Source organism: Hirundo rustica, chromosome W, assembly GCF_015227805.2.
Source record: "Hirundo rustica isolate bHirRus1 chromosome W, bHirRus1.pri.v3, whole genome shotgun sequence".
NCBI lineage: Eukaryota > Metazoa > Chordata > Aves > Passeriformes > Hirundinidae > Hirundo > Hirundo rustica.
In genome coordinates, this window is record NC_053487.1 from 3534120 (window position 1) to 3561882 (window position 27763).

Consider the following 27763-nt stretch of genomic DNA (forward strand, 5'->3'; position numbering starts at 1 on the left):
ATGACAAACTCCTCAACCCCCTGTCCTAATAGTCTTTTTGCTCTTGCTCCACTGACTTCATGCTGGTTTTTTCTTTATGTTCACTCTATCCTTTCTTTTTCTCTCTCAGGGAAGGGTTAGGCTTTGGAAGCTTCATGTTGCCAGGAAAGGGTTAAATCTGCCCAGAGAGTCTTTTCCTCTCTAGCTGCAGCTCATGGTGTTAGATTTTCAGGGCTGAGCTGGTGAGGGGGGAAGAAGTCACGCCAAAAGATCAGAGATCAGAGCACCCAGGCAGTCCAGAATCAAAAAAAACCAGGCAGGATCATAAATGCCTTTTTGGCTCATCCCTCAGTGTAAATCAGGGCGGCCTCAGCCTAAATGGTGCCCATAGCTCTTATCAGAGGCCCGGCAGAGATCTCTCCCTGCTCCAGGGAAGTTTAGAGAAAGTAGTTGTTGTAAAGCAACAACCTCTCCTTCCCCCTGACCCCCGGGAGCCGATAGAATCCGGCCAGGCCTCAGGCCAGCTCCCCCCCAAAAGGGGGGAGCAGCAGGCCCAACTCAATGTTACCTGCTCTCTCTCTCTGGCCAAAGGGAAAAAGAGTGACCTACAGGAAACCAACGGGTTTTATGTGTATCCTCCCAAAGTCGCAACTGACATTTTTAGGGGTTAAACTCGATGCCAATATTGTTACTAAGCTTCTGATAAGTCCCTGTCCTTTCTAAAACAACTCCCAAGTCCTGACCCAGAAAATCATTTCACATTCCTCTATGACTAAAAGATTAAACTGTGCTAACCCATGACAGATACTCACCCAGTTAATTCTCAACCTAGTGGGGAGTGGAGATAAGTGATGTGTATTTAAACCAGCACGTGGCCAGAATACTGTCTCTCGTGAAGTCTTTGACAGGAAGATCAGCTGGCATAGACCCTACCTTTGGACTTCGCTGTTCATAACATTCAGTCAGGAGATTGGATCCTAATTAAGAAGTGGGAAGAAGCACCACTGGTGGCGAAGTGGCATGGACCATACCAGGTATTACTGACCACAAAAACAGCTGTCAAGACACCTGAACACATGTGGACCCATCATACCTGGGTCAAGGACTCTAAAGTCCCAGAGATTTGGACTTCTCAGCTGGAAGAAAAAGATGGGAAACCTCAGCTAACTCTCTGCAGAGGTGGACCAGATCAGTAGCCCCAGATATTAGTGGGCTAATATGAACTGTCATTATGTACTTTATGCCATTTTACTTGCCACACCTGGTGCAGGGACCAGAATTGGAAAAGTTGGGGATGGGGGTTCAAGTGTTAATTTTTATATCATTCCGGGTGCTTAAAAATTTTTAATTATTACTACCATTTATAAAGACAAATTGAGAAAAAGAAGAGGAGGGGTTAGTAGGAAAGATGTGTGCTAATGTCTTTACAATTTGATGGGTGAGGGTATGGGTGTTAACATCTTTGAAATGGGTCTTAATGTCTCTACCAACTTAAAGCCCCAGGTTTGTTACAGAACCCAGACAGTTTGACTCCTGAAATAGACATATGGGTCGGTACAAGCCTGAATTTCTGAACTTTGGAGGAAAATGACAGGTTTAAGGGGGAGAATATGCAGTAAACGGATAAAGAAGGCTGTACTTTCCTAGTACCTCAGCCAATGGGGAAAGGAAGAGGGCAACATGCAGCCAGGAGTTCAGGATAAAAGGAGGCTGTGTCCTCTGGGACCTCGAGAAATACCCCAGGCTTTCTGAACTAGTGAACTCTAACTGCTTTAGTGAACTCATTCCCTTTATTCGAATAAAGTTGTCAGACTTCTCTGTCTCCTTTGTGAACACTGGCTTTTCACAGCGTGGATTTTCTGCACACAAGCAATTCTGCACACAAGCAATTACAGAAAATTGAACCATCAAACAGTAGCTACAAATGTGATGCTGCTCAAAGTGACTAGGAAACTGTACAGAAAATGTGATTCTAAACCTGTTAGGGCTTCATTATGTTAGGAACAATCCTCAGAAGAGAAACCCAAGGGACAGCATTTAACAAAATGGCTTGCCTAAGGTACAGTAATCATTATAGTGAGAGGAATGACAGGATTTGTCTTTACAAACAAGCCCTGGGTCTGCTGGTAGATAAAACTAGCACTGAGAGATAAGAGAAACAATGGGAAGGATTCTACTGATTGATGAATGGAAAAGAAGAAATTTGCCTTTACAAACTGTAGGTTTGTTTGCAAATGAAATTGAATATTGAAAGATAAAAGTAAAAATGGGGAAAACACATAAATCCCATAAGAATTAAAAATTAGGGGGGGGTATACATTAAAAGGGGAATCTTAGGCATTTCGGGAAGTCTGTACCTCTCAAGTACCTCAGCCAATGGGGAAAGAGAGAGGGAAATGTGGCCGGGAAATTAGGATAAAAAGGAGGCTTCGTCCTCTGAAAATTTGAGAGACCCCAGGGGAAATGCCCCATGGCCTCTCCCTTTATTTGAATAAAGTAAAAGGACTCATCTGTCTCCTTTTTGGACATAAACCTCTGGTGTTCGTGGATTAATTTTCCTAACAATAGGGAAACAAGGAAGATGAAATGAGCTTTGGGGTTTTTTTAAAGTTGTATAAAGGCAATCATGAGGTGAAGATTGATGGATGCTGTTGACAGTGTGGACTTATTTGGACCAATGCTGGCAGGTCGGGGAGCAAGTACTGTTATAAATGCATATTATATAGTTGGCTTTTCACAAATATTAAAATGAATACTGTATGTATAATGTGGGAAGATTGTACTGTATTTTCTTTTATTAATAGAGTTTAGAAATGTGATGAATGTATATTTTTTTATGATTGTAACATATTGTTAAAAGTAAAAGACTGGGGTTTTTTTGTAACATCTAAACTGGCCAAACCAGAAGGTAGGGGGAGTCATCCTTCATTCCTGCATGAAGATTGCTGATCAAAAAGCTATTTGAACTTCTGTTATCAAGTATCTTATCTAAATGAAGATGACCAAAACCCCGGGAGAAGAATTTATGGGACCTGTGCTATCAGACAGAATGGAGCCACCTGCAGATGGATCTACCAGATAAAATGATTGGGGGGAGGGGGGGGGGTTGAAACTGAACAAAGAAATTCACACTCAAAAGGAGTGTTTGAATCATGCATGTGAATTTATAAATATGCAACAGGCTGATACTTTTAAGGAGCAAACTTTTTGTTAGCAGGTATGCTGTCTGGCTAGGTGCCAAGCATCCTCGGCCAAGAAACTGTATTTTGCTTTTGTCACTCCTAACTATTTTTTTTTATTTTTATTTTTATTAAACTTATAAATTTTTCTAAGAAAGTAAACCTTGTTTTTCACAGTACAAAGCATGCTTCTAAGCTGCTTTACTTGGCACACAGGAGTCTTATGAATAGATATTAGGCAGACAAAGCTATTATATTAAAACTTCAAGGCAGCTCGGTCACTATCTGGTGCCAAAGAGGCGCACGTGTGTATTTTTAAGTCAGGGACAGGGCCATGTGTAGAGGCTCGCACAGGCGGCTCGCAGCTGGGACGAACATCTGGCCCAGGCTAAAGCGAGCAGGGAGGCAGCCCCTAGGGAGTGGGGGCGCCCATCTTTTGCCAGCCCCGCCCAGATGCCGTGAAGGGCGGAGGACAAACCGCGGCAGAGCTTCTGCTCCCGCCTTCTCCGTGAGCCGGGCCTGTAGTGATACCGCGGCGAGCTGCACAGGCGCTGCAACTACCAGTGTTTGTTATATCCGGCCGGCGCCTTTACTCTTTTTCTCCGCCCCCTCCCTTTCCGCCCGCCTGCCCTCTCGAAGCCGCCGCGGTCGGCGCTGCTATCGCTGCCGTCGCTGCTTTGCGCGCCCTCACTGCCCCCCTGTACGCTGTCCGGCAGCGCCTCCGATATCCTCGGCTGCCCCATGAAGCGATGGCAGCGGTCAACTTCAGCAAGGTTCAGATAGGGATCTACGTGGAGATCAAGCGCAGCGATGGTCAGTGGGGCAGGGGCGGCAGGATGAGGCAGGGGCGGCGGGAGGGGGCCAGATCGACGAAGTGGCCGGCCGAGTGCCGTCGCCCCGGTGCGTGGAGCAGGGGGGGGGGGGGGAGCGGGGAGGAGGCTGCCCGCGGGGCCTATTGTGTGCGCGGGGCTGGGAAGTGGCTGGGCCTGGTGCGTGCTGCGGTTGTCAGGGGAGCGCTCGCGCTTGGCGGTGGAGAGCGGTTGTGTGGGGCGTGAGCGGCGGCAGCTACCGCTGGGGGCGGGGAGGCTGCAGCAGGCCGGGGAGGGGACGGAGGGGCGCGGCGGTGGGTTAAGGGGCTGAAATGGGTGGGTTAAGGGGCTGAAATGGTTGGGAGAAGGGGGATGCGACAGAGATGAAGCAGGGATGGAAGGGGCTCATGGGGGAGGAGAAAACGGGACAAGTTTGGGGTGAGCTATGATACGTGCGGGGTGGCTGTGGATGGGGTTGAGGTGATTTGGGGGAAAGAGGGGTGTGGGTGGGAGGAAAGTATGAGGAGGTTTTGGCGGGTAGGTGGGAGGGGATGAGGTGATGGAAGGAGGAAATGCTTTCAATGCAAAGTAACGACTTCTTGTTTGCTTTGGCGTTTGAGCCGTGTTCTGAAAAAGTGACAAGTCTGCCCTGACAGAAATGCCTTTAGATGCTTTCATCATTTGACAAAAAAAGCTTGGCATTATTACTCCAGTTGTTCCTTATGATTAAAATACATGAAGAGTATTTGCTATTTATGCCCATTAATTGTTTTTTTCTCTGTTGGGGATCCAGTGTTTCTCATCTTGCCCAGTATTTCTTGATGGGAGGATGCATGTTGCTTACTAAAAATACACATGAATAAAGGAAGTGTGTGTTAGGTTTAGGGTACTAATTTATCATATTTGTCTAGAACAAGAACTGAAATGGGAAGTTCACTGACTGAATCAATGACAAGTCATTTGTGACTTCAGGTCTTCAATTTGAGTGGGAATATGTAATCTGTTGTAGAGCTTGTCAGCAAAGAAAGCCAACTTGTTCTTCACACTCCGGACTGCAACAGAGGGGAGGGAATGCCTTTGTGAGATCTATGACACCTACTAAACAGGGGTGGGGTTCTGCTGGGATTTTCTGGAAAGCTTTCCTTTCCTTTCCTTTCCTTTCCTTTCCTTTCCTTTCCTTTCCTTTCCTTTCCTTTCCTTTCCTTTCCTTTCCTTTCCTTTCCTTTCCTTTCCTTTCCTTTCCTTTCCTTTCCTTTCCTTTCCTTTCCTTTCCTTTCCTTTCCTTTTCCTTTCCTTTTTTTTCCTTTTTTTTTCCTTTTTTTTTTTTTTTCCCTTGTCTTCTGGATTCAGGAGCTTGATAAATAATAAGCAGATATTTTTAATGGAAGAAAGACCTGGAGGCCAAAAGCACTGAAGTTACCATGGTCATAAGACAGGAAACGAGCATCCAACAAGCTTTATGCAGCTTGTCTACTCATGTCCCATACTACAGTTCAACCCTACAATAAAATAATAGTTAGTGTTACCTGGACACTATATTAAACCTAAGCCCTTAATTTGTGCTTAATGGCTTGTATGTCACGTGAAGGATCTGATTGGTCTGGCAGTTATTTACATAACTCCTACAGATCTCTGTCTGAGGTTTCAGAAAACCTCACTGTAGCAACTTGTAAAATTTTTTCTGAAGCTTGTGTGAACTAATGAATGTTGCTGTTTGTTTTGTGTACCTTTGGAAAATAAGGCATGAGAAAGCTTTGCTTGTTTCCCCCCTTCCCCTTGGGTTCTGCTGTCCATAATGTCAGAAGTGAGGACAGTAACTCTTGGACATAATAATCCTTATTTTCAGTACTGTTAATGGTTTACATATTTTGCTGTATCACTTACATATGTGATGTAGCACATTAAATATATTATGTATCTGTAATATAGTAGGGAGATGCCTTCACAGCAGTTGTGCAAACTATAGCATTTTGAGTGTTTGTATTAATTTGGCTCTTGTGAGCAACTAGATTGCAGTGTCATACCAGAGTTAGTGAGTCCTGGTTATTGTGAGGTTTGCTCATTTTTTATTGGGACTGGAGGTGGAGATGCTTCATTATGACTCTGGCTACTCCTCTGTTCTGTCATTCTCTTTCCAGTAAACTGTAGGAGGAACTGTCCTAGGTATGTGGAAGGGAGCATTTTAAGAAATATATCAAAGGACAGACAGCACTAGATTGCATTTAGGTTGCGTTGCCTTTCAGGAGGTAGGTTTCTGACCTGAACTGTGGTTGCACAGGCAATTGAGATTGATCTATCTGCTTCTGACAGAGGGAGGGTCTTGTTGCCTGTCAGCTGTGTTGTTTCTACAAACTCTCCCATCCAGTGTGGCCAATTGTCATGGTTTAACCCCAGCCAGCTACCAAGCCCCATGCAGCCACTCACTCACTCTCCCCCCAGTAGGATCAGGGGGAGAATTGTAAAGGTAAAAGTGAGAGAACTCATGGGTTGAGATAAAGACAGTTTAATAGGAAAAGCAAAAGCCACACACACAAGCAAACCAAGGAATTAATTCACCACTTCCCATGAGCAGGCAGGTGTTCAGCCATCTCTAGGAAAGCAGGAATACATCACATGTAGCAGTTATTTGGGAAGACAAATGCCATAACTTCAAATCTCCCCCTCCTCCTCCTTCTTTCCCTTACTGAGCACGATGTCATATGGTCTAGAATATCCCTTTGGTCAGTTGGGGTCAGCTGTCTCCTCCCAACCTCCCATGCACCCCCCAGCCCCTTTCCCAGCATGGCAGTACAAAAAGCAGCAAAGACCTTGGCTCTGTGTAAGCCCTGCTCAGGAATTAAAAAAACATTTATATTATCAACCTTGTGTTCAGCACAAGTCCAAAACATAGCCCCATACCAGCCACTGGGAAGAAAACCAACTCTACCCCAGTCAAAACCAACACAACAATGTTTTTTTTTTTCTCAGATTTAATACATTAATTGATGATTTGATTCACTAAAGACATTAGAAAACTTTTGGATGTGCTAGTTTTCTACAGGATTAGTGAGCTCAAATGACTCAGAGGGATATGCGACCTCAACACTATCAGTGTAAAGGAAATGCATGGACAAGGTGAAGGTGAAAAGTATGATCTTGTTCAGTAACTGTGAGCTACCTGAATCTGCTCTACCCAAAACTACATTCTAGGTAGAATCGGGGCTGTGTATCATACCAACTACCCTAGTATGAAAGCATGATAAAACCATTTAAAAAACTTTTGGAGAAAATGGTGTGTTGGTCTGGGCTTTTTTTCACATTGCCTTGTCTGTACAAAGTCCTTTTTTAAAACTAAAATTGTTTTGAGATGTAAGTATAATAATTCTTTAAAATTTTCTTATTTACCTGTTTATTTGCTGAATCCAGAGAAGAATAAAGTTTCAGTATCTTAGTTGGGCCATTTGAAAAAGTATGGATTTTTTTCTCATCTCCACACCAGTTATGCTAAACACATTTTCTGAACACAAAACTTGATTAATTTCAGCTAACTATATTTTTCTTTAAATAAAAAGAAAGACTAACAGAATAGCACTTTTTTTTGTGAAATACTACTGTTGAAAGGCATACTTGTTCATTGCAACACAATTGCAAAGACACCTAGAACACAATGAATGTGACCAGAACATTATGGAAAGAAGTTACATATTCTGTAATTTTTGGCAAGTTCTAATTAGTTTTAAGTGTTTCATGAGGGATTTCTTATAGGACTGAATAGAAAATAGATGTTGTATATTATTAAAACCTGTGACCAAAAACACATAAAAGCCAGTGTTTGGATAAACCTCTACATTTTCAAGGACTGATGCTGCAGAGCTGCTTGCTGTGTGTCTGTTTTTTCTCAGTAGGTAAACTGTGATCGCAGCATGCAAAGCAGTAACACGGAGACCAGAGATTTGCAGGGCAGAGTTGCTCCTCAGAGAGAACCCAAGGCCGAGCCAAGGCCGAGAGCCTCTCTGCCTGTTTATTTCTTACTTTTTATACATTTGTGGGTCTGGTTGTGGATTGGCTTCTGGGGTTATCACCTCTCAGCCAATGGCCAGACCAGCTGTCAGTTACAGTTGTTTTCAGGTTAGAAATATGTAAACAAAGGACAGGGAATGAAAAACAAAAGGTTTGTTTATGTTACCATGTGTGAGAAAAAGCGAAAACTGCTCCTAATATTGTACAGTAGCTAAAAAAACTGACTCCATCTTATGAACAATCAGAAGGCTTTAAAAAAACTCAGAAAAACCAGGGTGGCAGGAGAAGCCAAATTATGTTCAGTTTTATGGAATTTAAAAAATACATATAAGAAAACATTGAACCATTTCTATAACGTGTTTACATGCTGTCAACTCATAGGAAAGATATGAATGTCATTACCAGCAATTGAATGAAAACCTTCACTTACGAAGTAGTAGGAAAAGAAAAATGTGATAAGAGGACAGAAAATACTATCATGGCACGTCTTGTTCTTATTTGAATAAATTTGCAGCTCTAACTGCTAATCTTCCTTAAATTTGAGAATGACAGGGATTCATATAGGCCATAAAAGGGACCTGTGTGTGTTGTAAAACCTTACAGGAATGTTTAAAATGGGTGATCCCTTTATGACCTGATCTCCTTTTATGACCAGGTGACCCACCTGGTGGATGTGGGAAAGGCTGTGGATGTTGCCTATTTGGACTTCAACAAGACCTTTGACACTGTCTCCCACAGTAAACTCCTGGATAAGCTGGCAGCCCACGATTTGGACAAGAGCACTCTTTGCTGGGTTAAGAACTGGCTGGATGGCCGGGCCCAGAGAGTGGTGGTGAACGGTGATGCATCCAGTTGGTGGCCAGCCACTAGTGGTGTCCCTCAAGGGTCTGTGCTGGGGCCAGTCCTGTTCAATATCATTATCAATGATCTGTATGAGGGGATTGAGTCCACTATCAGCAAATTTGCAGGTGACACCAAGCTGGGAGCATGTGTCGATCTGTTGAAAGGTAGGAGGGGTCTGCAAAGAGACCTGGAACAGTTGCATAGATGGTCTGAGTCCAATTAGATGAAGTTTAATAAGTCCAAGTGCCAAGTCCTGCATTTTGGCCACAATAATCCCCTGCAACGCTATAGGCTGGGGACGGTGTCACTGGATAGTGTCCAGGCAGAAAGGCACCTGGGGGTACTGGTCGATAGCTGACTGAACATGAGCCAGCAGTGTGCCCAGGTGGCCAAGAAGGCCAATGGCATCCTGGCCTGTATCAGGAATAGTGTGGCCAGCAGGACCAGGGAAGTCATTCTTCCCCTGTACTCAGCACTGGTGAGGCTGTACCTTGAGTACCATGTCCAGTTCTGGGCCCCTCAGTTTAGGAAGGACATTGAAATGCTTGAATGCATCCAGAGGAGGGCAATAAGGCTGGTGAGGGGCATGGAATACAAGCCCTATGAGGAACGACTGAGAGAGCTGGGGTTTAGCCTGGAGAAAAGGAGACTCAGAGGTGACCTTATCACTCACTCTCTACAACTACCTGAAAGGTGGTAGTAGTCAGGTGGGGGTTGGTCTTTTTTTCCAGGCAGCAACTGACAGAATGAGAGGACACAGTCTTAAGCTGCACCAAGGGAAATTTAGGTTGGATGTTAGGAAAAAAGTTTTTTACTGAAAGAGTGATAAAATACTGGAATCGTCTGCCCAGGGAGGTGGTGGAATCACCATCCCTGGATGTGTTTAAAAAAAGATTGGATGTGGCACTCGGTGCCATGGTTTAGTTGAAGTGTTTGGGCATGGGTTGGACTCGATGATCTTGAAGGTCTCTTCCAACCTAGTGATTCTGTGATTCTGTGATTTTTTGTTTACTGCCTTTATTTTTTGTTTGGGTTTTTTTTATACTTCGTAAGGGAAGTTGTCTTGTGAATATATGACAAAATTAAGATAATTTTATGAAAAGTGAATGAAAACTTTTGGGTTTATCTCTATAAGACTTTTACTGAAAATGAAGAGTGTGAAATTTTTTTACAAAACTCATGAAGTGTTTCTGCCTTTTTGGAGGTTCCTCCTTCCCCTTTTAAGTATGCTCACCACTTCTATAAAAAGTCCCCCAGTAGATTAGATCAATGATGCATCTTGCCCACCTGCAGTAGGAGAGGCTATCTAGGGAAAGCAGGTCAGCCTTGTTGCTGTTTGCAGTCTTATGCCATTTTTTTTCTCCCAGTAGCCAGAATTCTATTTAGGATATTAGAAGTATAACTCTGCCTAGTCCTAATAAATATCCATTATCTATTTATAGATCTATTGTCTGTGAATTTATTGAATGCCTTCCTGACTGTAGGAAAATAAGGGAAGATTGGTGAGGAGGATTATAAACATGCTTAAGTTACTTGCAGCTGGGGTGTAGAAAAACATATCATACTAGCTGTTGTTTAGCCTTGTGTGTTTGGCAAGTAGAACACCTGTGTTTAGATAATATAGGCTTATGATAGACTTAGAAGCGCCCCATCAGACATGCTTGAGATTCCTGCCTTGCTGAGGGAAAGATGAAAACTTAGTAGGAAATTACACCTGCACAAATGTTGTGGTTTGACCCCAGCTGACAACAAAGTAGCACACAGCAGCTCACTCACTCCCCTCCCCCAAGAGAATCAGGAAAAAAGTAAAATTCATGGGGCTGAGATAAGAACAGTTTAATAATTGAAACAAAGTAAAATATAATAATGATAGTAGTAGTAATTATAATAATAATTGTAATGTAAATTAGAGAGGAAGAGGAATAATCATAGAATCACAGAATGGCCTGGGTTGGAAGGGACCATAAAGATCATCTAGTTCCAACCCCTCTACCATAGGCAAGGATTACACCCACTAGATCAGGTGGCTCACAGCCCCATCCAACCTGGCCTTGAATGCTTTCAGAGATGGGGCATCCACAGCTTCTCTGGGCATCCTGTGCCAGTGCCTCACTACCCTTCTTCTTCTTAACATTTAATGTAAATCTCTCCTCTTTTAGTATAACCATTCCCCCTTGTTCTATCACTTTCTGCTTGTGTAAAAAGTCACTCTCCCTCTTTTTTTATAAGCCTCCTTTAAGTGCTGTTTTGTACAGCATTAAAAAATATTTTGATGAAGTTTAATTGTGGGAAATCAAGACACAGAAAATTCCCAAAATCTTGTGCCTACAGGCCCAGACATAGAAATTAATACAGAGTTTGATTTAAGACCTTGGAAAAGGCATCCAGGTTTAGAGACCAGAAGCAAGAATGTGGATTTGTAGTTTAAGCAGAAACCTGTCAAGCTAGGTAGTGGAAAGTTTTAAAGTTTAGCTATAGAATTAGTTATAAAGGTAGTAAGAAGTTATAAGGTGTAGGTTTGTGTGGCGTTATACAATTTGTTAAGAAAATCTGCACTGTGGCAAAATGTGTAAAACAAAATAATTAACGATTAGTGTAAAAACACTAGCTCTAAGTTGTAATTTTTTGTGGCCTAATTGATTGTTCTGTTATTCTACATCCTAAATATTTCCACGGTGAGGTTTCTTGTATTTTCAATGTAGAGATCTCTAGTCCTGCATTTTGAACTTCTGTGATAACACTGTCAACAAGCTTCTTCCATTTCCTTCTGTGACTCTTGGAAAGTTTCTGTGTTGTTGGATTGTTGTTAATCTGTGTCATCATGCGGTGGCGCTGCGCTCTCTGATTTCCGTAGGTCTTCAATCTCGTCACTCATCATTGGTTCCAATCTTGGATTCACATTCTGTCTGCCATATCTGACTGGCATGGCTAAAAGCTGTTCTTTTGCCAAGTCAAAATCTCCCTCTTTTAATGCTTTCTGCCTCACTTCTGCCCAATCAATAGATCTTAAGCTGTTTCCTGGAAAGTCCCATGATTTAAAATTTGAGGGGTCTCTTGGATCAGGAGGAAACAAGTTCGGTTCTCTTTCTGGATCCGGTGGACCTGAGTCCAGCAGATCTGTCCTCCCAGGATAAAATAATTTTCTCGCTCTTGTATTCTCACTATTGCTTTATAAGGTCCTGATCCATTCTCCTCTCCCCCCCTCTCTTGCAGTAACAGAAGCAGCAAAAGGTGGTGTAGCAGGGAAGGCCACGGGATGCTGGAGTCATGAAATGGTGGCGGCGGTAATGCGCATGCTTCTTGTAGGGCAGCGCCATCTTGTTGTACGGAAGCGCACACTCCGTATAGGGAGCTGCCATTTTGTTGTACGGATGCGGATGCGCATGTTCTGTGTAGCGGGCCGCCATCCTGCTGTACAGACATGCATGCTCTTTGTAGTGACCCACCATGTTGTTGTATGGACAGCTCTGCCACACACGTACACTATTGTTGCAGGGAACCGCCCACTCCTCCACCATGCCCATACTCAGCGGGGCCAGCAGGGCCAGGGGGCCACCCGTGGGGCCACCCATGGGGCTGGTGGGGCTGGCTGCGGGGACGGGGGGCTGGCCACGAGGCTGCCCGCTGGGACTGACGAAGACACGCCTGAACTAGAACGTTTCTTTATAACTTCATTAAGCACACGACACGCCGGGAGCAATCTAGCAGCTGTTCAATCTCTGAGTGTATCTGCGTCATAAAGCTGAACACTGATAGAGTCCCAGAGAGATGCAGTAAAAGCCGAGTCAGGATCTACGTCAGGGAAATTCTTCTGCACCCAGCACAAGAGATTTGTAAGTTCATGCTCGGGTAAGGCACAAGAATTAGATTGTATCAATGCTCCTAAGCATTCATATACTTCCCTCTGTTTCCTTGACATGCTTGTCCCTTGTTCCCCGAAGCTCACCTGATTCTCCTGTCAGGCAATTATTTTTTTGGGCTCCGTCCGTATTTGAACCTGCAGCACAGTTCTTCTTCTGGTTCCTTTCACCAGCTACTGGAGTGTTGATAATCCTTCCTTTCAGGATCTGTTTCCTGTGATCCAGCTTCTTCTAGCTGCCTTTTTTGCAGTTCCCCAGAGTGTCCCAAAATCTGACGAATGCGGGGGCACCACTTTATCGGGATATGTGAGAGTCAGGACCTCTGATGACTGATGTGAAGATGTTCTCACCCTCTCTGAGACTGATGAAGATAAGAGCAATAAATCATCCTTTTAACATGTCTCTCAGTGGTCCCGTCTCTCACATATCCCAATATTTAATACAAGAACAGCAATATATTTAAGACAGGTGATGATAGTGTACCTAATAATTTCTACATAATAGTGTGCCTTCTGGGATCAGTTTTGGGACTGGATGGCTATTTTTTTCCACCTATTATATTTATTAATTCCTGGTCATAACACAGAAAGTAACATTGTTCTCAGGAAATTTCATTACTATGCTAGAGTAGGAGTATCATCTCGGTGAATATTTGCATTATGCTGGAAGTTTAGGAGATATGAAATTAAATGACTGGGGTAAAACATGCCAAAAATGTAAATGTGCTTTTGCTATAAATTGGGAGATCATAAACTCTAAATGACAGGAGATAATTCTTGATATTCTAGTTAATCTCAAAATAAGTGTGGACTGCCAGAGTGAAGTGACAAAAGGAAAAGTGAGTGCAATTTTAAAATTACTGTAATTTGGCAGTGAGTACTCTTGTGGAAAACAGTCTGAAGCCTGCGTGGGATATTGCACCTCATCCTTATTGCCAGTGTTGGAAAAGGCAACACTCAGACCAAAACACATACAGATAAGCTCATCATTCTTGGACAGGTCCCTTTATACAAGCCTGTAGTGGTTTCACGTTCGCTAAATTTTGGTTGCTAAATTTAGTGTAGTGGTCTTAGTGTTTATTCTCTTTTTGTGGGAGAAGATTAGGAGAAAGGAAAGCAGGATTAAGCTTAAAAATAAACAAATAGTTTTAACACACGCTAAAAGATGAAAAAGTTGAAAAAAAACCCCCAAATAAAACAGAATGAAACTTCAAAACACTCTTCCCTCCCCCTAGAAACTGTTAACTTTTCTACAAAACAACATAGAGAGACACAACCTGTGACTTTCAGTCAGTTTCACTATTAGAACATAATCTTTCATCACTTTGGGAGAGGAGTCTCTCTAGAGTCTTATGGAGACATTCGCCACAAGACAAAAACAGTCTGGTGGCTCCCAATGTCACAAATCTGCAACTGCTTGGAGTTTTTGCAGATTGTGCTGTTCTACTTATTAGCAACCTTTTCCCTGGCTACTCATGGGCCTCTCAGTGTATCTGGGGTACTGTTTAAGAATGCTTCTTCTTCTACAAAACAAGGATTCTCTTCTTCTATCTCTAAAATCGTCTCTATCTCAAAAGAAATTGAGACCTCTTTTCACCCCAGGAGCTGAGGGCTTCAAATCACTTTCACTCTATAAAATCATCTTTGTCTCAAAGGCTGAGACCACTTTTTACCCCAGGAGCGAGGGCCTTTGAGATTCTCACTTAAATCTTAATCATATCAGTCCCTAATTTTGATTAGAATCAGTATTTCCCTAAACAACATTAAGATGTTACAAGAAACAGTCCATTTCTCCATTGTTTACCCCAAAGAAGTCAAATTAAAAAAAAGTCTACATCTTCAATCCCTCTTCTAATAATTTTTATTAGTTCTTTTACTATTGCTCCACTGACTTTATGTGGTGCTTTTTCTACATCCACTCTGTCTCTTTCTTTTTTCTCTCAGGGAAGGGTTAGGCTTTGGAAGCTTCAGGTTGCTAGGAAAGGGTTAAATTTGCCTAGGCCTGCAGTGACCATGTGACCTCTGCAGGCAGCAGTCTCTTCACTGCTGCATTTTAGATAGGTCTGGTTTCCTCCTACTTTTTTTTTTTTTTTTTTTCTGTTTGAAACTGATGCCTTAGGAAGGCTGACCTGAAACAGAGACTGGACAGAGCTAGAAAATAAGATATTTATTGAAAAGCCTCCGGGATCCACCTTGGGCAAGACAGGAGCCTAACCAAGGCTGCACCCAGGGTGGCCACCAAAGAAAGATGGCACCGGGGTCACAAGATCTTACATTTTTATAAGTTTTGGTCCATTTGCATACTGGGGTTTAATTGTCCAGTTACAGCTTCAGGTTGTGAGGTCCCATCCTTCTTGTTCCTCCCTTCAGTCCACTGTTGTTTGTGCTTTTGGACTGAAAGTTGTCTTTGGTCTCCAGCAGGAAAAGGATTTGTTTTGTCTACCTACTCTGTGAAGAGAGCTTACTGGCACTTAATATGAGTCTCAGAACTACATCCCTAGGCAGCACAGAATCTGAAAATATGAAAGCTAAAGCTTAAGGCATAATTTCCCCCTTTAGAGGCTTGACAAGGCCTTTTCCTTGTCAAATCTCTATTTCAAATATCTACTAACAACAGGTGTTTAATAACAGATACATATCTAACAGTAGTAAACAACTAACAATAATAAACATCTAACTATCAATAAACAACTAATAATAGTAAGTATCTGACTAGTACATATCTAATAATAGATAAATATCTATTTGTAGAAATGCCTCCTCCTGCTGCTGCTGAGGACTCCAGGACGGTGTGGATGAATGTAGACGAGAGATCTCTGAAGTTGGGTTTTAGAAGATGAGGTTTATTATAAAGGACATGAGGCCTTGCTCGGAGCCGCCAGACGCAGCTCGTGGCAAGGCCCAGGAATGTGGGGGAAGGAAGAGATAAGGAGAGGAAATTCCAAGAGCAGATAGCAGAGAGGCAAGAGGCAAGAGGAGAGGGCAAAGAGGAGCGGACAAAGAGACAAGAGAGCGGCCCACTCTCGAAGCCCCCTGATAAGGGGTCTCGAGGTGGGCTGTAACATGCTTGTGCCAATGGGGTTACAGATACTTGATACTTCAGGGGGGGTTACATGTGTGGGATGAATCATACATAGGGGGTTGTTTTCGCAGGCATCCAGTAGCTAGGACATCTCAAACATCAAAACTTACTTTCAATTCTATCTCAGTTACAGGTTTCACATTCTCAGAATCTAAGCAATCATATTTATAGGGCTTTCTGGGTTCATCCTTCCCAACATCTAGTAACAATAAAATAATAAACAACAGTAGAAACATTTGGCAATAGTAATGTCTTGTATAGTTAGGTATCAGGCAAAGAAGAATAATGATTACTGCACACAGTTCTTAAAGTGCAGAGGAGAAATCATTTAAAGCATGTTTTCGTCTGCATCAGTCTGTATTTACAGTAGTTTCAAGAGCAGAAGCTCTCTTAACTCTGGAATACTGAATCCAGGCTGCTTTGCCAGCAATTTTGACTGCAGTGAGAGTGGTCAGCAGAACTTGGAATGGTCCTCTCCACCTGGCTTGTAGAGGATCATTGTCCTACCACTTAAGATAGACCCATTCTCCAGGTTGGAAGGGATGTGCAGGTGTATTGAGTCCTATGGGCCTGGATAGCATGATGTAAGTCTGGAGCTTTTGCAAAGTAGAACCTAAAGCCATTAGATATCTCTGTAAATCAAGTTACCCCTTCATGTGAATTTCACCTGGAATATGTGGGATTTGATATGGCCTGCCATACAGTATTTCATAGGGACTGATATTATCTCTCTGCCTTGGTTGTATGTGAATTTTCAGTAAAGCAATAGGCAAGGCCTGAACCCATGTCATAGAGATTTCCTGACAAATTTTGTTAATTTGTGTTTTTAGTGTCTCATTCATACGTTCGACTCTACCAGTTGCCTGGGGTCTATAAAGTGTATGTAGATCCCAAGTAATTCCTAAAATCCAGCTAATTACTTTAACTACTGTTGCAACAAAGTTTGGTCCCCTATCAATTGATATTCTCAAGGGAACCCCAAATCTTGGAATTATATGGTTGAGCAAATCTTTTGCCACTTCTTTGGCTGGATTAGTGCAACAGGGGTAAGCCTCCGGCCATCTACTGAAGGTGTCAACTAACACCAGTATGTAACAGTATCCCTCTTTGTGTGGCAACTCCGCAAAATCCATTTGCCAATAATCTCCAGGAAAATCCCCTGCTTTTGTTTCTCCTAATGCATCTATTTTCCTCGTATCAGGGTTGTTTTTGCACCAGATTTTACATTTGCTCACTACTGATTGTATAATGTCAGTCATTCTCTTTCTTATTACTACCTTTTTTAGATGTTTTAGAAGGTTTTCAACCTTAAAATGTGTGTTTTCCTGTTCTCTTCAAGATAGTTCCCGCAGGATATGGGGTGGGACTACAACCTGGTTTGCCGGTGTAACAGCCCACCCACTTTTTGTGATCTTAGCTTCAAGGAACTTGATTAGTTTGTGGTCTGCTTGGTCATATTTTGGTGTGAACTTTGACAAATCAATCTCCTTTTGTGGAATTACTGCGAGAATACCTTTTTCTGCAATCTCAGTTGCTGCTTTATCAGTAAAGCGGTTTCCTAATTCTGGAGTGGTTTTCCCTTTTTGGTGACCTCTACAATGCATGGTAGCTATTTTGGTAGGTTTTCTAATGCTTTCTAAGAAGGCAAGTATTTGTCCAGCATGTTTGATTTGATTGCCTTGAGCGTTCAGAAGTCCTCTCTCTTTCCAGATGGCTCCATGGGCGTGGACAACACTAAATGAGTATTTGGAGTCAGTCCATATATTTACCTTTTTCCCTTCACTCAGGCCTTGAGCTCTCGTTAGTGCAATCAGTTCGGCTTTCTGTGATGACACATCTGCTGGCAGGGCCTTTGCCTTGATCACCTTATCCTGTGTGGTTGCTGCATAACTTGTCATCCTTTTGTCATTTTTCATAAAGCTGCTTCCATTTGTAAAAATCTCCCAATCAGGATTTTCTAGGGGCACATCTTTCAGGTCAGATCAAATGGAATAGACTTCTTTAATTGTCTGTAAAAAGTTATGTTCAGGTTCACTGTCAATTAAGGTGGAGGACAAAAACATCAAAGGGTTAACAACAGAAGTTGTTTTCAGGGTAACATCATCCTGTTCTAATAACAGGGCTTGATATTTAAGCATTCGATTACCAGATAGCCAATGTCTCTTCTTTTGTTCTAATACCACTGCCACAGCATGGGGTACATATACTACAATGTGTTGCCCAAGGGTGAATTTTTGGGCTTCCTGGATCAGGACAGTGGCTGCCACAGCCTTCAGGCATCCTGGCCAGCCCTGGGCCATGTTGTCTAGCTGTTTGGAAAAGTAGACTACAGCCCTCCATTGATTCTGTTGATTCCCGAGGCGCTGTGCTAATACTTCTAAAGCTATGTTCAGTCTCTCATATATAAAAAGTTCAAAAGGCTTAGTTAAGTCTGGTAGCCCCAGTGCCGGGGCTGACATTAGAGAGTGTTTCAGCTGTTTAAATGTTGCTCTACTGTTTTCAGTCCATATGATAATTCCTTTTTCAGCTGCTTTTAATGCTCCATATAGGGGTTTTACTAGCAGTCTATAATTTGCTATCCACAAATGATACCAACCTACCATTCTTAGGAAAGCTTGCATCTCTCTTACAGTATGGGGCTCTGGGAGTTGACAAATGGCTTTTTTCTGTTCTTTGCTGAGCTGTCGGTGTCCACAGAAAATCTCAAGCCCCAAGTAAACTGCTGCTTCTTTAGCAATCTGGGCTTTGTCTTTAGAAACCCTGTACCCACTCAGTCCCAAGAAGTTTAATAAACTTATGGTAAACTGTATGCAATCATCTTTAGTTTTGGTTGCAATCAGGATGTCAGCCACATATTGAAGAATAGCTCCTTCTGGCTCTTGTATTCTCCAGTCCTTTAATTCCTTTGCTAGCTGGTTTCCAAATATTATGGGGCTCTTTTTATACACAGGAATGCAGAAAAAGGCATCCTTTAGGTCTACAACGGTAAACCATCTTAAATCAGCTGTCTGTGTGGTCAAAAGGGTATAGGGATTGGCTACTACTAGGTGTGTGCCCTCAGTAATTTTGTTAATTGCTCTCAAATCTTGTACTAACCTACAACTCTTACCATCTGCTTTCTTAACAGCTAAAATTGGGGTGTTGAATTTGGACTCACATTGCACTAATAAACCATGTTGAAGGAATTTTTCAATTACAGGTGCTAATCCCTGGCAGTTCTCTGATTTCAAAGGGTTTTGTTTTTGCCTTACTGGTATGGCTCTTGGTTTGACTGCAATACTCACTGGTTCTGTTCGTTTGGATCTTCCTGGGATATCACTGGCCCATACTATTGGATTTACCACATTTCTAACTTCAGCAGGGATTTCATCAAGTTTTTCCTGTATAAATAGTGCAGCAACTTGGAAAAACATAGGTTCAGGAATTACAACTTGCACACTCTTCGCCTTTTTGTTAGGAAAATTAATCCACGAACACCAGAGGTTTATGTCCAAAAAGGAGACAGAGGAGTCCTTTTACTTTATTCAAATAAAGGGAGAGGCCATGGGGCATTTCCCCTGGGGTCTCTCAAATTTTCTGAGGATGAAGCCTCCTTTTTATCCTAATTTCCTGGCCGCATTTCCCTCTCTCTTTCCCCATTGGCTGAAGTACTTGAGAGGTACAGACTTCCCGAAATGCCTAAGATTCCCCTTTTAATGTATACCCCCCCCTAATTTTTAATTCTTATGGGATTTATGTGTTTTCCCCATTTTTACTTTTATCTTTCAATATTCAATTTCATTTGCAAACAAACCTACAGTTTGTAAAGGCAAATTTCTTCTTTTCCATTCATCAATCAGTAGAATCCTTCCCATTGTTTCTCTTATCTCTCAGTGCTAGTTTTATCTACCAGCAGACCCAGGGCTTGTTTGTAAAGACAAATCTTGTCATTCCTCTCAATCCCTCCTCTTTTATTTTTTTAATAATTGTCTTTACAAACTTTAGTTATCATTGAATTAATTTTCTATCCTTGGGTCTTTTTTGGTTTTGCAATTATTTGCAGTGACATCAATTTCTGTCCTTTTCTAGTTATCTCTGGATCAGTAGGCATGGCTACTACCTGCATCTCTTTGATCACATGTTGAATAAGTTGTATTAAGCAAGGGATCATGCATGGTAAAAAGATTAGAGTTGCTACCACACATAAGAGGAAAGAAAAGCATTTGTTTAACTCATAGTTCACCTGGTAACTATGAAAACATGTCCCATTCTATCTTTTTATGTTTGGACTGGTACATAAGCTAACTTTTTTATTCCTTTTGTTATTTGTTTTACTACTTTTCCATTGTCATCTATTTGCAAACAGCAGTTTGAGTCATCTAATTTGCCACATGCTCCTCTTTCTTCTGCTAATAAATGATCTAATACTATCTGATGTTGGAATATTGAATTTCTAAGTTCTCACATAAGGTTTCTACTTGCAGTTACATCCCAGATCTGTTTTGTTGGATCTGAACCAGAACCTATTAAAAAGGGTCCGAGTTCTATTCTGGTGTTGCCATTTCTACTGATAGTCACAGACAACATGTGTCCCACTTGTGAAATTATCTCAGGGGCAGCTTAAAAATAAAGGGTCAAAAAACCTATCTTTCCCCACTGCTTTACAGCCTTGAAAATCCTTTTGGTAATTATGGAAGGAACACCTTACCCAGCTACTATTAGTGAGCTTAACATGTGTTTGATTCTATCTGCCTTGATTTCTGGAACAATCATAAGGAGGGCAGTTGGGGGGCTAGCAATCTAAACTTAAAGTCTAGTCACAAACACTTTTCCCCACATATACGCCTCGTGTTCTATTTAGACAATAAATGCCTTTTTCAGAGGAATGAAGCTGCCATGGACTTCCTTCTTCATCCCAAAATCCTGTTCCATTATGGACCTCACTCAGGGTGCTAACCCACCATTTGGGTTCAACTGGGCTGGCCACCCATGGCCAGTCTTTAGATCCCCCTGACCCTCTGCAGACCTAACAATTGCTAAGGTTAAAGGTTTTTGCTACTTCTTCCCCTAAGGTTAAAAAATTATTTTCCCACTTTTGGCCTTAACCTAACTGACAATATAAAGGTAAGATTATTAAGAGAAACATTCTAATGGTGTAATCTAATCTTTTAACCTAATTTTCACTTTCACATTGTCCTCCACACCACCTGTGGCGAGCAAAGGCACAGAAACAGCTTAACATAAAGAAAACAATGACGGCAAGAATTGGCCCTCAGTGACTGGGGATCTGAGAGGAGGGATGCCCACACAAACCATTTCAGCAGGCAGTCTGTGGGTAGGCAAACAAGGCTTCCCCCGATGTCGACGCACTGGCTACTGCTCCAGTCCACTCCTGCGGAGCGTCAGTCGTGGCTTTCCGTCCTTCTCTTCCAGCTGAGATGTCCAAATCTCTGGGGCCTCAGAGACTTTGACCCAAATGTGGTGGGTCCACCCGTGTTCTGCTGTCTTGATGGCTGTTTCTGTGGTCAGCAACACTTGGAAAGGTCCACGCCACTTAGCCACTAGTGGTGCTTCTTTCCACTCCTTAACTAGGACCCAATCTCCTGGTTGGATGTTGTGAACAGCAAAGTCCAAAGGTAGGATCTGTGCCAGCTGAGCTTCCTGTCGAAGAGATCTCACAAGAGACAGTATCCTGGCTACGTATTGTTTTAAATATACATCACTTATCTCTACCCCCTCACTAGGCTGGGAATTATAAGGGTAAGGAATTCTAGACATCAGTTCAAAGGGAGATAATTGAATATCTCCTCTGGGTCTGGCTCTTATACTTGCTAAAGCCAGTGGCAAGAGCCATACCCACAGAATCTTAGTTTTTATTACTAGCTTTAGAAGGTGTTTCTTTATTTCTCTATTCATCCTCTCAACCTGGCCCGAACTCTGGGGATGCCAGGGGGTGTGGGGGTTCTATCGTATCCCTAAAGCAGTCATAACTCCTTGAAGAATTTTTCCTGTAAAATGAGTTCCCTTATCTGAGTCTATTGCTTCTACAATCTCATATCTTGGAATTATTTGTTCTAAAAATATTTTAATAATTGATCCTGTAGTTTCTTAAATGGCTGGAAATGCTTCTGGCCACCCTGTTAACTGACATACTATTACTAGAAGGTATTTAAACCTTGTTACTCATGGCATCTCAGTAAAATCCACCTGGCATCTCTGGAAGGGACATACAGCCCAAGGCCTCCCTCCCCTGGCAAGTTTATTGTAACTGCTACTGGTTTTAGCACAAATTAAACAACCTTCAATAGCTCTCTTTGCCAAAGTAAAAAGACTCACAGCAGCATACATTTTGAGGGAGACTTCTGCCAGTCCTCGGGAGCCCAAATGACTCCCTTCATTAAGCTGTTTTAACAACTGTAAGGCCAGAGCTTTTGGTATCTAGTGGTTACTATCCCTTGTAAACCAATGACCCTGTTTTTCCTCTGCCCCACTCTTTTTAATTATCTCAAGTTCCTCTGGTAAAAAAGACAGTTTCTTTGGCAGTGATGTAGTTACTGGGAGCAAGGGGAGGATCTTAGAGATTTCTGGCAACAATGCAGCTTTTTGAGCTTCTTTATCAGCCAGTCGGTTTCCTATTGCCTCCTCTGAGCACTTTGCCTGGTGTCCCATAATGTGTATTATTGCTGCCCTTGTTGGTTAAGTTCACCACCTCTAATAGGCCAGAGATTAAGTTCTCATGAACTAACTTCTTTCCCCTACAGGTTAATAAACCTCTCTTCCTATAGTTTTCCAAGTGCATGTATCCCCCCATATGCATATTTAGAATCAGTAAAAGCATTCACTGTCTTGTCCCAGTATAATTCACAGGCTCTCACAAGCGCATACAGCTCTGCTGTTTGAGCTGACCAGGTGGGCGGTAACCTCCCCCCTTCATTTAATTGCTTTTTATTCACAATAGAGTATCCTGTAAATAGTTTCCCTTCTATCACCCTTGAAGACCCATCAATAAGCACATTTTTTCTTCCTCTTGTTCTTACTCAAAGGCAAAATACTGTTTACTATCATCTGTAATCGGACACCCCCAGAAAGCATCCTTTAAGTCCAGTACTGAATAATACTGGTGTGAAGAAGGGATCTGATTCAGGATTGTGTAGGGGTCCGGAACTGTGGGATGCCTTGCTTTGACAATTTCATTTATTATTCTTAAATCTTGCACCATTCTGTAGGTTCCATCTGGTTTCTTAACTGGCAGGATAGGGGTGTTATAGGGAGACATACATGGCCCCAAAAGACCCTCCTTTAGCAGGGACTCAATGACAGACTGTAACCCCTTCTTTCCTTCCTTTGAAAGAGGGTATTGCTTTTTAGACACTACTTATCCTGGTTGTTTCAAAGTAATTTGGAGAGGCTCTATGTCTAGTTTTCCGTATTTTCCTGGGGCTGCCCACGCTTCCAGATTTATTTCAGCATAAGCCTTCTCAGACATTTTACACAAAGATATCACAGTGTTGGACTTTGTGTCATTTTTTACAATACTAATTTGCATTCCTACTTTAGCCATTAAATCCCTTCCTGTTGGGGGCTCTTTTTCAGGAGCTTAAATTCCCCGGCATTCAGGTGGTTTTAGAGTTTTGGCCCTCTGCAAAGCTCTGTGCTAAACGTAGGAAAAGACGGAGTCTTCAAGGTTACATGCTTCGTTTATTAGTTCTTATCTTACAATTTTCTCAGTGTCCAAAAGGTTTTTGCCGCGGCTCGGACATCTGGTGACTCCTCCTGTCTCTGGGCTGTCCTTATCTTTTATACTAATTGCTACGTATTCTTTATTTACTATTTATTACTAATGTCTATCACTATTACTAAAAAGGTCATCTTTACTCTGACCCAATCCTCACTAACTACTTTGTGCTAACGTCACTGCAGAAATGGAGTGAGGGAACAAGAAGGAAGAAGAAGGAGACAACGCCCTAGATTCTCCATCTTGCCCCATTCACTCCAATGCCAAAAATTCTAAACCTACTGTTTTTTCACCTTGTGATATACTAAACTACTATTTTTCACACTCTTGTGGCCTGCAATGCTTCCTGCAGTGCAAGAAGCCTCTCCCATGGACTGAAATCAAATCTAGTGTCTCTCTGAGCTCTGGGCTCTGGGCTGGGGTCCCAGACCCCCCTGCCTAAGTCCCTAACCTTCCAAAGCAACTAAAGGAATGCCCTAAACTCCAACACCTTCCCAGTAAATTACAATTACAATTAGGAACAAACAAGAATTTGTGTATTTCAAGCCCATCCCCCACATATATTAATAGTGGTTGAATAAAATACACTCGCTCATCCTTTCCACTCACTCCTTGAATGACCACTGATTTTTTTTTTTGACATTTCCCCCACCTTGGGTATAAAATTTAAGGTGGATTGCGAGGCCTCTGTGTCTACCAGAAAACACACCTCCTCTTGATCTGGACTCACCTTTAAAGTTATCAAGGGCTCCTGAGTGGTGGGTCCTTGATATAATGAGAGCCCCTGACACCCCTAACAATCCATTTCTATTATCCTCTGGACTTCCTCCTCCTGAGGGTCCATCTGTTTCTGCGGATGCTCCCTTTTCCAATGCCCTTCTGCCCAGCAGATAGCACACTGATTCCTTCCCAACCACTGTTTGGGTTAGCTCTCCCCTGACGAGGAGGGAATGCCTCTGCCACTTCCCTGTGGCCGACCCCATCCCCTCTGTCCTGGGGGACTCCTTGGACCCTGCAGTTTATTCTTTGGCTGCAAAAACTCTGCCATCATCTTCGCCTTAGCTTTTACTTTTTCCTCATCCATCCTTTTTTTTTCTCTTTTTCCTTTTTTCTTAACACATAGATTTCACTTGTTGCTTGTCTAAACTATGTTAATCCACATTCCTGTTCAATCCATCCTTTCCAATTCTCCTCTAAATACTTCAACAAAATTCAACACAAACGAATTCTATCTGTTCCATAAGGTGGCCACATAAGCCCCTTTGGCAACACCCCCCCACCCCTCCCTCCTTCCCAGCTCAACCTCCTTCCCCCAGTGGCACAGGGAGACAGGGAATGGGGGTTATGGTCAGTTCATTACCCGTTGTTTCTCCCACTGCTCAGGGAGAGGAGTCCTTCCCCTGCTGCACCATGGGGTCCCTCCCACAGGAAATAGTTCTCCATGAACTGCTGCAACGTGAGTCCATCTCATGAGCAACAGTTCTCCGTGAACTGCTGCAATGTGGGTCACTCTTCCACAGGGTGCAGTCCTTCAGGGACAGGCTGCTCCAGTGTGGAACCCTGTTGAGGAGGGGGGGCTCTGGTGTGGGTCTCCTCCATGGGCTGCAGGAGGATCTCTGCATCCCCGTGGTCTTCCATGGGCTGCAGGGGCTCATCTGCCTCACTGTGGTCTTCACCACAGGCTGCAGAGTAATCCCAGCTCTGGTGCCTGGAGCGCCACCGCCTGCTCCACTGACCTTGGTATCTGCAAAGATGTTTTCACATATTCTTACCCTGCTCTGGCCACAATTACAACTGCACAATACTTCTTTTTCTGTTTCTTCTTAAATATGTTATCACAGAGGCATTACCACTGTAGTGGTTTCACATTCACGAAATTCTGGACTTAGTATTCAATCTTTTTCTGTGGGAGAGAGATTAGGAGAAAAACAAAGCAGGCTCAACCTTAAAAATTAACAAATAGTTTTATTAACACACACGAAAAGAATGGAAAAAGAAAGTTGGGGGAAAGAAACTAAAACAAAGCAGAATTAAACACCAAAAACACTCTTCCCTCCTCTTACAAACTGTTAACTTTCCTACAAAACAACATAAAGAGACAAAACTTGTAATTTTCAGTCAGTTTCACCATGACAACAGTCTTTCATCAATACTTTAGGAGAAGAGTCTCTCAGAGTCATGGATCCCACTGACAACCTAGAACAGTTCTGTTCTAAGTTTTTAAACTGTCACAAAAACAGCTGCTCGGAGAAACCTGCCTTTGTGACCCATCCCATTAGCAGGTTCCCAAGCTGCTTATGGGTCATTGGTCTTAGACTTTTGCATACTGGGGTGTCACCTTTTAAAGATGAATAACTCCAAAAGCAAAGGGTTCTTCATCTCAAGGTACAGAGATATCTTCTCACTTCTTCACTGGCACAGAGGGCTTCTCATCTCTATCTCTGTTCAAGCATTTTATGGGATTAATATTACTTAGTCCGTCACAAATACCTTTGCTCAAATCCACACACAAATCAAAACAATCATCTCCCCAAATGCTTATCTTTCCCATGATTTAAAGGAATGATCTAAATATAGAATTCATTTCCATGGCTTAAGTAAGAATAGAACAACCAACTCTTCAACCCCCTGTCCTAATAGTCTTCTCACTCTTGCTCTACTGACTTCATGCTGATTCTTCTTTATGTTCACTCTGTCCCTTGCTTTTCTCTTAGAGAAGGGCCAAGCTCTGGAAGCTTTATGTTGCCAGGAAAGGGTTAAATCTGCCCAGAGTCTTTTTTTCTCCTGCGGTAGCTCGGTAGCTCAGTATTAGATGTTCAAGGCCGTGCTGGTGAGGGAGGAAGAACTCACACAGAAACATCAGAGATCAGAGGACCTGGGCAGTCCGGAATCACAAAAAAACCCCGGCAGGATCATGAATGCCTTTTCAGCCCACCCCTCAGTGTAAATAGGGGTGGCCTCAGCCTAAATGGTGCCCATATCTCTTATCAAAGGCCCAGCAGAGATCTCTCCCTGCTCCAGGGAAGTTTAGAGAAAATAGTTGTTGTAAAGCAGCAACCTCTCCTTCCCCTCCACACCCAGGAGCCGATAGAATCTGGCCAGGCCTAAGGCCAGCTCCCCCCGAAAAGGGGGAGCAGCAGGCCCAACTCGATGTTACCTGTCTCTCTCTGGCCAAAGGAAGAAGAAAAAAAAAGACCCACCTACAGGAAATCAAGGGGTTTTATATGGTACTTCCCAAAGTCGTAGCCAACAATTTTCAGTGGTCAAAGCCCATGCCAATATTCCAACTAACCCTCTGATAGGTCCCTGTCCTTTCTAAAGGAATTCCCAGGTCCTGACCCAGAAAATCATTCTACATTCCTCTATAACTAAAAAACTAAACTGTACTAACCCATGACAACCACTATTTCTGATTGGCCCAGCCTTGGCCAATGGTATGTCCATCTTTGAAGCTGCCAGGGCTTCGCTCTGCTGGACATGGGGGAAGCTTCTGGCAGCTTCTCACAGAAGCCCCGCTGCTATCGAAGCTTGGCCATGCAAACCAAATACAAAAGTTATTATAATATTGTATAGCATATGTTTCTCTAAATTTACATTTTTCATATTTCAGTTTTCTCTTGACTCTGGATTGACAGCTGGGCCAAAACAGTAGCAGAAGCGTATATCACTGTAAGCTTGAAGAGTCTTCCCCTTCTCACAGTGCTAAAAATTTTTGTGTCCTTGTATCTCTGCATGCTGTTTGTAGAAGTGGCACTGCTACAGGAAGAAAGTGTCTTCTGTTGCTAGTTTACTAAAAGACCAGATAGTTAATCAAAACAGTTCTACAACAGTGTTTTTGCACCTAATGAAGCCACAAGAGGTTATTAAATGCAGAAATATTAATGGAGAGGTGTATTGAGGACCTTAAACAAGAAAAACTTACACAAAAATGCTTGTCCAAGGAAATGTGGCTTGAGAATGTCATGCTGAGTGAGTCTGCTTCAGCCCAGCCACCAGCAGAATTTGTGCATGCTCCTGTCATGGGTTAGTACAGTTTGGTTTTTTAGTTATAGAAGAATATAGAATAATTCTCCAGATCAGGACCTGGGAATTGCTTTAGAAATGACAGGGACTTATTAGAGGGTTAGTTAGAATATTGGCATCTGTTTTGACTACTGAAAATTGTTGGCTATGACTTTGGGAAGTACTATATAAAATCCCTTGATTTCTTGTAGGTGGGGCTTTTTCTTTCTTTTCTTTGGCTAGAGAGAGACAAGTAACATCAAGTTGGGCCTGCTGCTCCCCCTTTTGGGGGGGAGC

The 27763-nt window shown here is 42.6% G+C and overlaps 1 protein-coding gene across 1 annotated transcript in view; it reads left to right on the plus strand.

Annotated features, from left to right (window-relative positions):
* Positions 1-3732: 3732 nt before the first annotated feature.
* LOC120764894 (kinesin-like protein KIF2A) overlaps positions 3733-27763 on the plus strand; it is a 237047-nt gene continuing 213016 nt past the window's right edge. Inside the window, exon 1 of the mRNA XM_058423934.1 lies at positions 3733-3971. Within this exon, the coding sequence (XP_058279917.1) occupies positions 3908-3971 (64 nt within the window). The 5' untranslated portion in view covers positions 3733-3907. The remainder of the gene's footprint in view (positions 3972-27763) is intronic.